This window comes from Notolepis coatsorum, assembly GCF_963971535.1.
Source record: "Notolepis coatsorum genome assembly, chromosome: 2".
NCBI lineage: Eukaryota > Metazoa > Chordata > Actinopteri > Aulopiformes > Paralepididae > Notolepis > Notolepis coatsorum.
In genome coordinates, this window is record NC_140166.1 from 227,361,022 (window position 1) to 227,373,679 (window position 12,658).

General features: G+C 41.6%; 4 protein-coding genes across 4 annotated transcripts; 3 read left to right on the top strand and 1 right to left on the bottom strand.

The window, feature by feature from the left end:
- Positions 1–1,716: 1,716 nt before the first annotated feature.
- On the top strand, positions 1,717–2,328 carry LOC311223840 (histone H1-like; the record flags this gene model as incomplete). The annotated part of the gene is made up of 1 exon (XM_084308604.1): positions 1,717–2,328. The coding sequence occupies one exon, from the start codon at positions 1,717–1,719 to the stop codon at positions 2,326–2,328; it is 612 nt and encodes a 203-aa protein (XP_084164730.1).
- A 2,079-nt stretch (positions 2,329–4,407) lies between these two features.
- On the top strand, positions 4,408–4,818 carry LOC311223842 (histone H3.2-like; the record flags this gene model as incomplete). Its single annotated transcript, XM_084308606.1, has 1 exon — positions 4,408–4,818. One exon carries the CDS (start codon positions 4,408–4,410, stop codon positions 4,816–4,818), a length of 411 nt encoding a protein of 136 aa, XP_084164732.1.
- A 3,222-nt stretch (positions 4,819–8,040) lies between these two features.
- LOC311247025 (histone H2B-like) lies at positions 8,041–8,415 on the top strand (the record flags this gene model as incomplete). The annotated part of the gene is made up of 1 exon (XM_084337307.1): positions 8,041–8,415. One exon carries the CDS (start codon positions 8,041–8,043, stop codon positions 8,413–8,415), a length of 375 nt encoding a protein of 124 aa, XP_084193433.1.
- A 2,101-nt stretch (positions 8,416–10,516) lies between these two features.
- LOC311247113 (histone H4) lies at positions 10,517–10,828 on the bottom strand (the record flags this gene model as incomplete). The annotated part of the gene is made up of 1 exon (XM_084337427.1): positions 10,517–10,828. One exon carries the CDS (start codon positions 10,826–10,828, stop codon positions 10,517–10,519), a length of 312 nt encoding a protein of 103 aa, XP_084193553.1.
- Between the last annotated feature and the right edge of the window lie 1,830 nt (positions 10,829–12,658).

Genomic DNA, 12,658 nt, shown 5'->3' on the forward strand with positions numbered 1-12,658 from the left:
TCAAATCTAGTCACAATTTCTCTAGATGTGTGTGTGTCATACAACATAAATTCACAGATTTGGGCCTAACTTTTCTGAGCAGTATTTACCAATAAGGACACTTTTGATCAAACTGATCAGCAGCTCAATCGTTTAATTTTGTGTTTCACAAGGTGCTCTTTTTTTTTTGTTTTTTTTTTACCATGGTACCAGTCATTATATAAATTATGTACCATGGTACAGCCATAGTAAATGTAATGGAACCATTAATAACATGGTATAGTCCATTTTAAAACCATGACATCAATGGTACATGGTGTAATTTCTTATCATAGGAATGCCAGGATACATTTTTGTAAGAGATGTTTTCTGATGATGCTGAGTTGAGCCGATGGTTTCCTCTTGTTTGGGTTACTAAACAGATGACACCAACATTTACACAGGACTGGGTCTCACCAGTCTCACCAAACCAATGCCCCACTATGGTACAGGTAGTAGACTAGAAACATAGTATGTTTCATTCCTTGAACCATTTCTTCAGAATGTATCAACATGTACTACACCAATAGACACTAAAAATAGAGGCCTTGCATGGACTGTTTGTGTACTTCTTTCTTACAGTATGATTTTATTATGATCCCCATTAGCTGATGCAAAACATCAGCTACTCTTCCTGGGGTCCACACATAACACATGTTACAGATAAGACATGTTCAGACAAGCAACCAAGTGGAATTAAAAATCAGAAAGTGACAATATACTTTCTATCAAACATATTACATGATACCGCATTCCTAATCATAATGGAATCATATACATAGTACAATATACATTACATAACACTATATATTAAATATGCACTCAATTCACAAGCAGTGATAAACCATATACTCTTACCACCTATTTGATAGGCTACTAATATTCCTGTCACTAAAAATACAATAAAGTAAAAATAAAGATAACTATGGGTATGTGTGTGTCTCTACATGTACATAATGTGCAGGCGTAGGGCTGTTAGATGTTGTTTCAGTTATCTTTTAAAGCCTGTATTGTAAACAAAAAGCTAAATGTAGCTATGTTTCTTGTATACGGTACATACTCATGATAAAGGTAGGACTAATTTCAGTTTTTTTTATCCATATATAGGCCACATTAAACCTCCACTTACTCAAAGGAAGTCGAGGTCACCCACACTACAGGCCACCACCAACAAAATACTGTGTTTACCAACACCGAAAAGGCACCCATTTAAAACAAAACGCGTCACCCCAGATTACTCATCTTTCTTTCAGTCCCTTGCCAGGTAGCTCGGATCGCTGGAAAACGAGATTTTGTCGGATTCTAATTTACTCTAAAGAATTGTAAGAGATAAATACAAGAAAAAAGTAGCTGCACAACAGTGGTGACGGCACACATTATTGTTTTGGAGCGTCCACAAATTAACCACGCTTCTCCAAATAGTGTGAGTCTGACGGGACATGTGTCTACTAGCTGGGACATTTGGCGTTAGATTTCTGCAATATTCATAGTTGTGTATTTTAACTATTTTATGCGAAGAGAAAACACAAGCGACAGAACATTTTGATAGTACAGAGGAGGACCGGGCTGGTTGAGTCTACATGGTTCTCATGCAGTGTTTAAGACCAGCCCCCCGCCTCGGCTACACGATCAGTCTGTTGACGCTCCTACTCCTCCTAGTTACTTCAGCTTTTGTTTCGCAGCAGAGAACGAGAGAAGATGGCAGAAGTCGCCCCAGCTCCAGCTCCCGCCGCTCCGGCTAAGGCTGCCAAGAAGAAGGCAGCTCCTAAACCCAAGAAGGCAGGTCCCAGCGTCCGTGACCTGGTCGTCGAGGCAGTATCTGCTTCTAAAGAGAGGAGCGGCGTGTCTCTGGCTGCCGTAAAGAAGGCTCTGGCTGCCGGTGGCTATGACGTGGACAAGAACAAGGCTCGTGTGAAGACTGCCATCAAGAGCCTGGTGACGAAAGGAACCCTGGTCCAGGTCAAAGGTACCGGAGCATCCGGCTCTTTCAAGATCAACAAGGCTGAGGTTAAAGCCAAAAAGCCCGCAAAGAAAGCCGCTCCGAAAGCCAAGAAGCCTGCAGCCAAGAAACCTGTCGCGGCCAAAAAGCCCACGAAGGTGGCAACGAAGAAGCCTGCTGCCGCCAAGAAGTCTCCCAAGAAAGTCAAGAAGGTAGCAGTAAAGAGTCCCAAGAAGGTAGCAGCAAAGAGTCCCAAGAAGGTAGCAGCAAAGAGTCCCAAGAAGGTAGCAGCCAAGAGCCCAAAGAAGGTGAAAAAGCCCGCTGCGCCCAAGAAGGCCCCAGCTAAGAGAGGAGCTCCCAAGAAGAGATAAGCGTTTGAACAGAACGTTGTCTTAATTAAACAAAAGGCTCTTTTAAGAGCCACCCACCACTTCCATGAAAAGCAATATTGTACTCTAGTGTGTGGAAGTGAAGGGGGCTTATCGAAGTATATAAATTAGTATTACTTTTGGGATGGTTGATTTCCACGAGTTACTTCCAGCACCAGCACGGCAACAAGGCAAACGCGAGACTGGAGAATATACCACAACAAGCTAGATCAGATCTAGGTTCTTAATTGGACTAATCAAAGTCCGGTTTGATCAGTTGGTCCTATACTAACGTAGATACCACAACGAGTTGAGTCCTTTATTGTGGAAATACATAAATTGCTATCATTATGGTGCATTTGTTTGTGCGTAAATGGCCGCTCTGACACTACATTTGGCACATTATGTTCCCCACTACCTCACATTAAATATCTACAAGCAACCATTATTCTACAGAACAAGTTGAACATTGTCTCTCACAAAAGGCTCTTTTATGGACCACCACGATTTAAATGAAACGGGCACAGCTACAAAACACTTTGTAGTTCTACCCATTTATTTATGTGATTAGTGATCGAGACCAGCAACATTGGTAAAGAAAATAGTCTCAATCAGTCGCACCGCTTCAGATAGTGAGTTGAGCCCCAAAAATTGCAGTAATACACAAATTGCTGCCATTATGGTAATCTGTATATATATATATAATATTTATACCGCTGTCCAGTATTTTTTTCAGTTGAAATTAATCAGCGAGTTGGAGAGTCGCGTTTTATTTTCGGGGTGTTTTCTCACCCAATCAGGAAAGACGTTTTGTTGGCGGTTTTTCCAAAAGACCAGTCCTCCAATGCTCGTGTGAGATGTAGGCGGAGTAACGAGCTCCCAGAGCTGAGACCAATCAGAAACGGCTGCGCCTCCACGTTAGTTATATAAGGCCAGAGTTACGGCACAGCAGCTAGTGATGTGCCAAACGGATCATTTCAGTGAGTGAGCGATTCGATACACGCTCACCGCAATGAACTGATTCACGTAAGCGACTCACGGCTCACGGATCATTGACACTTCCGGACGAAGTTCTGTAAGCCAAAATATGAAGCGTGAGCGTGCGGCGCGAGCGCTAAAAAAATTTGGCCGATGTTATACAATTACATACAATTATACATACAATTGTTAAGGGGATGCAGACCAGAGAAAGACTTTCGTCTTGTTTACATCAGGATCCCCCTGTTTACATCAGTAATCATCGGTAACATTTAGAATTGATTTCAAGGTCCTCCTCCTTATATACAAAGGATAAACATTGCGATCATCTACAATGTTAGATGAAAATCAGGGATGCAGCCTTTGCTAACTATGCACCAAAGTTATGGAACACACTACCTATGGACATTAGGGAAGCTAGATATCTTAATATTTTCAGAAATAAGCTAAAAACGTACCTCTTCACCATAGCCTTCTAATACACCCCGCTGACTGTTGATTGTACTGTAGCACTATTTTACTCTGGCCATTCTATTGCATAATTTTACTATCTATTCTACTATTCTATTATTGCACTGTATTATTGGTGTGCAAACCAGTCAACTTACAAAAAAGAGCCTGTTGGAGGATTATATAATAAAAAATAATAAAAAAATAAAATACAAAAAAAGGAGTTCTAGGACGAGGGTGATCAATTGCATATTTGCATCATGTTACGTTAGCATAGCCTATTCATAGACTACTGTTGTTTGACAAAAGACACTCATTAGCGCCACTCGACTCCTATACAACCAAATAAGTAGTATGCTATTCATTCAGTTGTCTGTGTCAATGTCTGTCTATTCATTCAGTTTATCATAGAAACGTGTCAGACTCTAGTTGAGCCCCCGATCGACGATATCCGTTGAGTTCATTGTGTGTGTCTGTTGTGCATGCCGGGGGGGGGGGGGGGCGCGTGAACCGACTCATTGCCAGACGTGAGCGATTCGACTCACGCTCACGGCGATGACTCGGCTCTTATGAACGAGTCGCTCATGACCGACCCATCACTAACAGCAGCGTATTATACTTGTTCCAGTGAAGAAGAAAACATAGTTTCTCGTAATGGCTAGAACTAAGCAGACCGCTCGTAAGTCCACCGGTGGCAAAGCCCCAAGGAAGCAGCTCGCCACCAAGGCTGCTCGTAAGAGCGCACCGGCTACCGGCGGCGTGAAGAAGCCACATCGTTACAGGCCCGGTACCGTGGCGCTGAGAGAGATCCGTCGTTACCAGAAGTCCACCGAGTTGCTGATCCGCAAGTTGCCTTTCCAGCGCCTGGTCAGAGAAATCGCCCAGGACTTCAAGACCGACCTGCGCTTCCAGAGCTCTGCTATCATGGCTCTTCAGGAGGCCAGTGAGGCTTACCTGGTCGGTCTGTTTGAGGACACCAACCTGTGCGCCATCCACGCCAAGAGGGTGACCATCATGCCCAAAGACATCCAGCTGGCCCGCCGCATCCGTGGAGAGCGCGCTTAAACCTGCTTTTTTTTTCTCTCTCCCTACATTCATAACCGAAAGGCTCTTTTAAGAGCCACCACCGTAATCATGAAAAGTACATTCCATTAACTAATTATTTCAACATCAGATCAGTTATACTAAAGTCATCACTTTAATTCTGATATTTATACTAGCATCTCTTGTTGGCTAAAGCAGAACAAATTGCATGATATTATATTTCTTAATTGAGTACAGTACAGCTCTATACATACAATTGTTAAGGGGTTGCAAATTGTTAAGGGGTTGCAATTAAAGTTAATTACATTACATTTATTGTAATATGTAACTAATTCCAAAATTAAGAAAGTGAATAGTCTCCCATTACGTTAATCCAGTCTTGATAACTATTGGAACAGACTGAAATAACATGCCTTACAGCCTTAAATTACTACACAAACTAGGAACGTTGATTGTTTAGCCAAATTGGGATTTTCTTTCAATGGCACAAAGTAAGACCAGTTCTAATGCAAGTGGTACTAGAATGAAGACTTGGCGTTGGGTTATTATCTAGTTCCTTCCATAATCTAATTGCTTTTGCTAAAATAATTTTGAGTTATTAGCTCTTGGTGTGCTCCATAATATTAACATAATTCTGGTGTTGTGTTTAATGCGAGACATGTAATCTGCATACTGTTTTATCGTGACACTAAGTGCCCCCTTGACTCGACATACATGCATTTTTAAATAGTTTGGGTGCATTTATAGCAAATAAAATTGACAATATAATGTGATTTTGAAATCCGGTATATAGAAAGTATCTGCATTTCGTCACTTTTTATTTGTTCAACACAACATCGCTGATCCAATAATGAGAATAGGTCGAAAAACATCTCTCCTCCTTCTGCTATAAAGGCATCATAACAGGCCTGGTATTATGTTAGAGGTTATAAGACATTCCAATAAGCCTGTCTATGAGTTTATTATTCATAGTATAGTATAGTGACATGGACGGTTCTATATTGTCGGCTCTGTGGGGAGCGCCTTATACGCTGATATAACTATATCCACGTTGTTATTATAATTTCCTTCACCGCCTACATTTGCGTGTATGATTGGTGGAGAGATCGTATGAAAAGTTCGCCAACAACGTAAACCAAACCCTATTATCTCTGTCAGTCCTTCTCTGATTGGGTGATGATGCACGGAGCCATATTTGACCAATAAGCACGAACCTTAGTGAGGATATAATGACGGCTCTTCGGCGTGTTTACCACATTATTCTGTGTTCATCTCTAGAATAAACTGAATCATGTCTGGAAGAGGTAAGACAGGAGGAAAGGTGAAGGCTAAGTCCAAGACTCGCTCATCGTGTTGGAGCCGGTGCCCCGGTTTATCTGGCGGCTGTGCTGGAATATCTGACCGCTGAGATCCTGGAGTTGGCTGGAAACGCTGCCCGTGACAACAAGAAGAGTCGTATCATCCCCCGTCATCTGCAGCTGGCCGTGCGTAACGACGAGGAGCTCAACAGACTGCTGGGAGGAGTGACCATCGCCCAGGGTGGTGTGCTGCCCAACATCCAGGCTGTCCTTCTGCCCAAGAAGACCGAGAAGGCTGCCAAGAAGTAAATTATTTAGCCTCTTCGACAAACTCCACAAAGGCTCTTTTCAGAGCCACCCACCTCTTCTTGAATGCAATATTTCCGTTTGTCCAAATACAATTTGGTTGTGTAACTTACGTTGTTGTCTCGCTACCTCGGACATAAGTGTAACGAAGACGATAAACACGTAATGCATAACATTTGACCGTGTTCACTAATGGGTACACCTGTACAATGCTGTTTAGAAGTAATGTTTAATGTGTTTGTCTGCAGTGTTTTTGTGCCTGTTTTTGAAGGCTTAACGATATAATATAAAATTATAAATGCGGTCAAGTGATGATTAATTTTGACTGAAAAACTATATGGGTAGTAAGTCATACTGGACAGCGGTATAAATAGTAAGGGTTATATATATATTACAACAAATTAATTAAATTACAAAAAATTATGCCAAATACATGTAAAAAGGATTATATGCAGGTATGTACAGACGTGTATGAATGTGTGTGTGTCTGTGTATATATATATATATTGTAAGTCAAAGCAGTGACAGATGTCACCCAGAGAGCATTGTCTTGGAAAAATGCAGTTTCATGTCGATTATTGTTTGGCTTAATATCAAGTGTGGCTATGGAGTTTTGCTAAAATAATAATTGGGTTATCATGGCTTTGCGCGCAAATAGTTTCCTGTGAGCGGGAAATGTGCGACAAAGCCTCTCAACCAATCGTATACAAGAAGCCAGGCAGCGGTATTTGCATAATTTGGCCTATAAAGAGGCAGCAGTGCGCTTCTGTTTCCACATTCATTGCTGTTTAGTCCCGACTGATCTTTTGAAAGTGGTTACCAACGGTTACAGGCAGCCATGCTGGAAGAAACAGAACAACACAAACATTACAGTTTGTGTTTAGCCTATAGGTCAGATATACAGGCCTCTATTGTTAGGGCTCAACTCATTGTGAAGTAAAGGATATTAGAATGTGGTACAGTAGGCTGCCAGCTACATTGTTGATACACTCAGAAGAAATAGCTGAAGGAATGAAACATACTATGTTGTCAGAGTCATACTTGTATTATTATCTTGTACCACAGTGAGGTACCGATACATGTAGCTCATGGTGAGACCATGCCGGTCTGTGTCATCTGTTTATGATCAGTAATAACCCAAACAAGAGGAAACCTGCTCATGGAGACGACTCAGCACCATCAGAAAACATCTCTCACCTTATAAATGTATACTGGCATTTCCATGATTAAAAGTTTTGCCAAATACATGTAAAAAGGATTATGCAACTGTATGTACAGACAGATGTGTATGAAGGTGTGTGTGTGTGTATATATATTGTAAGTCAAAGCAGTGACAGATGTCACCAAGAGAGCTATCAAGGTGCACAAAATCATTGTCTTGGAAAAATGCAGTTTCATGTCGATTATTGCTTGGCTTAATATCAAGTGTGGCTATGGAGTTTTGCTAAGAGAATATATAGTTGGGTTATTATGGTTTTGCGCGCAAATAGTTTCCTGTGCGCGGGAAATGTGCGACAAAGCCTCTCAACCAATCGTATACAAGAAGCCACGCAGCTGTATTTGCACAATTTGACCTATAAAGAGGCAGCAGTGCGCTTCTGTTTTCACATTCGTTGCTGTTTAGTCCCGACTGATCATCATGCCTGAGCCAGCCAAGCCAGCGCCCAAGAAGGGCTCCAAGAAAGCCGTCACCAAGACAACCGCCAAGGGGGGCAAGAAGCGCAGAAAGTCCAGGAAGGAGAGTTATGCCATTTATATTTACAAGGTCCTGAAGCAGGTCCATCCTGACACCGGCGTTTCTTCCAAGGCCATGGGGATCATGAACTCCTTCGTTAACGACATCTTTGAGCGCATCGCCGGTGAAGCCTCTAAACTGGCTCTCTACAACAAGCGTAGGACCATCACTTCCAGGGAGATCCAGACCGCCGTCCGCCTGCTGCTCCCCGGTGAACTGGCCAAGCACGCAGTGTCCGAGGGAACCAAGGCTGTGACCAAGTACACCAGCTCCAAGTAAACTTCCCTGTCCATCTAACCCGTATTCACCCAAAGGCTCTTTTCAGAGCCACCCACTTTGTTTTGAGAGAGTTATCCCAATGATCAACCATGCTCGGGTCACTAATGACTAAACGCATATCCCTTTATGCATTAGTTTTTCCTGGTTCCTGTCGTATTCACGAAGGGGGTGGGGTGTAATTCTAAATTCTATAAAACTAAATATATGAGAAATACATACAAAGTGTCAGCAATCGGCATACCCACTTTGTTTTGAGAGTTATCCCAATGATCAACCAAGTTCAGGTGACATAAATAAGCACATTCCTTATGTATTCTGTTTTTCCTGGACCATTTCTAGCATGCTGCATATTGGGTTTCGACACCAGATGGAGTAAGTGCTCTAGTAGGTGGAACAAGAGCCTCCAATATATTTTCAAATTGGAGAAGTTTGAAGTTAGGCTTAACTGATTTTGGAAGTGAAATTGAGGTTTTTGGTTAGGTTAAAGGTCAAGGGTTGAGTGTTAGGGTTAGATCCTGGTGCACAGACACAGGAAACGGAACATGGTTATAGGGTTTAGGGGTTAAAGCAGTGTGTAAGAGCAGGGTTGAGAGCCTCTAGTTGGCTCCAGCAGCTGTTTGCTATGGGCCTTTAACTGCACTATTTAATAGCATCTATAACTTCTGGCTACACACACTCTGAGAGTTAACAGTAACAACCATACAATCAATCAAAAAGTGACCATCGTACACAATAAATACATAATTATGTCAAACCTGATATATGATGTCAGTCAGACTGGCACTTGTTGATGGTAGATCATAGATAATATAGTAGATTTTTTATTTTACTGTATGGAGCACATTCCCATGGGCTCATACAGAACCAAGCATTTTACTGTAATGTACATGTACTTTATACAAGACAAATAAAAGCAAACTTGAACTACTTGTAGGCACCGCTCAGCACCATAGACAATACCGGACCACACTGACAAAATCATTTTGGAAACCGGGAAAGTCAAGTCAAGTCAAGAGTTTTATTTGTCACGGCATACAAGTATACAATGAAATGTGGGGGTCTTGCCCGCAACGATTGTGCATAATACAATAATAATATAATAAGAATCCAATAGAACGACATTGTGCAATAATACAAGTAATCAAAGTAGGGCATATCGGTATATGTACATGAGTTATTTACAGAGCATGGTAGGACATGCTAGGTCCTGTGGTAGTGCAATACACTGTTAGCTACGGATGAGGCACAGGGTCTTTATGTACACTGCTATACAATGCTATATTATACAATCTCAAGTTATACTATACTATTCTTAAAGTGACCTTTCCTTTTGTAAAGTGACCATAAGTGTGAGCGTGTGCAGCATGAGTGTGTGTGTGCTCATGTTAAAGTGGCTGCTAGTGTGTGAGCGTGTACAGTGTGTGTGTGTGTGTGTTGTGTGTGTGCTCGTGTGTAGAGTTCAGTGTTCAAGGCTCTGATGGCCTGGGGGAAGAAGCTGAGCTGAAGTCTCTCTGTCATAGTTGAACAGGCTGTTGTTGGGGTGGTGAGGGTCTTTCATTATTCTGCAGGCTCTGGATTTGTACCTCTTGTTGTATAGGACCTGCAGGCAGGGCCGCCTGGGAGAAATGCGAGGCCCTGTGCGAGATTTAAACGTGAGCCCCCCTAAAGGTAAAAAAAAAAAAAAAAAAAAGTATATATATATATATTTTTTTATATACTTACATTCAACATATTCTTAAATAATAGCGCTGCCCGAGGCTGGGCATGATACAGTCAACATATAGCAAGAGAGAGAGAGAGAGCTCCCGTTCTACAGTCAATATACAGTGTTATCGCTGCACAGACCCGGCAATGCCCCTGACCAGAGGAGAGAGAAATATAATAGTTAGTAAAAGCACTATATAAGCTCAGAACACAGCTCAGAACACAACACAGCTTAGAAAACAGCTCAGAACATGATCATCAACTAATTGTGATAAGTTTCAGACAACTCAGTTTAATACTTTTCACTAATAAACATATGAAGTGTGCTCATTCAGTGATAAGGTGGGTGGCTCTGAAAAGAGCCTTTGGGTTTGATAGTTAAGAGTTGAATAGAAGTCTAGCCGCCGAAGCCGTACAGAGTGCGTCCCTGTCTCTTCAGAGCATAGACCACATCCATGGCGGTCACGGTCTTTCTCTTGGCGTGTTCGGTGTAGGTGACGGCATCACGGATCACATTCTCCAGGAAGACCTTGAGAACACCACGAGTCTCCTCGTAGATGAGACCGGAGATACGCTTCACTCCGCCACGACGAGCCAGACGACGGATAGCGGGTTTGGTGATTCCCTGGATGTTGTCACGAAGCACTTTGCGGTGACGCTTAGCGCCTCCTTTACCAAGTCCCTTACCTCCCTTTCCTCTTCCACTCATTATAACATCTGTAAGAAAATAAACGAATGTAGCAACTGGCCAACCGCCTGCTTCTTTGAACCCTCCCTGAGGACGTGGTTGAGACCAGGAGGCGCGCAGGGACAAATGTGGAGGGAGGGTTTGAGGTTTACATCTGAAGTGTTGTTTCCCCAATACAATACATCATCCTGAGACCCAGGGGAAAAAGTGTTGTCACTTGTATTATTTTTTTAAAACATTTAACATTATATATATATATATATTTTATGAGTATGTAAAAAACGTGTCATACCGTATAAAGGAAACATAGCTTTTTGTTTACAATACAGGCTTTAAAAGACAACTGAAACAACATCTAACAGCCCTACGCCTGCACATTATGTAAATGAAGACACATACCCATAGTTACTTTTATTTTATTGTATTTTTAGTGACAGGAATATTAGTAGCCTATACAAATAGTATATGGTTTCTCACTGCTTGTGAATTGAGTGCATATTAATATATAGTGTTATGTAATGTATATTGTACTATGTATGATTCCATTATGTTTAGGAATGCGGTATCAAGTAATATGTTTGATATAAAGTATATTGTCACTTTCTGATTTTTAATTCCACTTGGTTGCTTGTCTGAAAATGTCTTATCTGTGTTATGTGTGGACCCCAGGAAGAGTAGCTGATGTTTTGCATCAGCTAATGGGGATCATAATAAAATCATACTGTAAGTACCCCCCCCACCTACCCAACCTCCTCCAATGTACAGTTTCTACGTCAAATGTATATACTTCTTTTCTGGACTCTTTTCGTATCACAAACAGTACTGTATTTGCAAATCTGGTATGTCATAAATGTATAGATGTAGCAGTACTGTCTATCTGTATGTCATATATGTTACGATGAATTGAAAATGGGGGACCCTGATGTAAACAAGACGAAAGTCTTTCTCTGGTCTGCATCCCCTTAACAATTGTATGTATTGAGCTGTACTGTACTGTACCCATTCTGCAATCTGTTAATAACGTTTTCAATCAATCAATCAATAAGAAAGAAGTACACAAACAGTCCATGCAAGGCCTCTATTGTTAGTGTCTATTGGTGTAGTACATGTTGGTATACATTCTGAATAAATGGTTCAAGGAATGAAACATACCATGTTTCTACTACCTGTACCAATGTGTACCATAGTGGGGCATTGGTTTATATTGTCACGTTTTAGACTCAAACATGAAAGTTGTAAAAGATACTTAAAGATATAAGAGATGAAACACTTTTGAAGGTATTTATTATAAAAAGTTTAACAAGCAATGTAATATAAAAGTGAATAAGCAAAGTATTTATACAAGGTGAATATAGCAAGGTACAATTTGAAATCTAGATTGTTACAACCGGCCGGTTGAGTATATTAAAGGAAATTATAAAAGTCAAGTCATTGTCTCAGTCCAGCATGTCTCGTCCGTGGAGTCCAGTCCGTCTGTTCAGTCCAGTCAAAGCAGAGAAGTCGAAGTGAAGTCAAGTGAAGTGAAGTGAAGTGAAGTGAAGTGAAGTCCCCCCTTGGCTCTGGGGGTGATCTTTATTAGCGATCCCATAGTTCAGTGTGTATGTGGTGTCTCTCCTCAGTGCACGTTGTGTGTCTTGTGTATTGGGCAGCCTGTATGTCCGGCGTGCATGAGTGCATGTATCGCACGTTAACGTGTAAGTAGGTGCGTGTGTGGGTCTAAGATAACGATCTGTGATTTAATGGAGACTGGTCTTCGTGACCACTGAATGACCCAGTCGTATTTCACCCGGCTTGTGACATCCCGGTAATTTATGTGATCCGGCCTTATCTAATGCCGGTCAGTACCAGGGT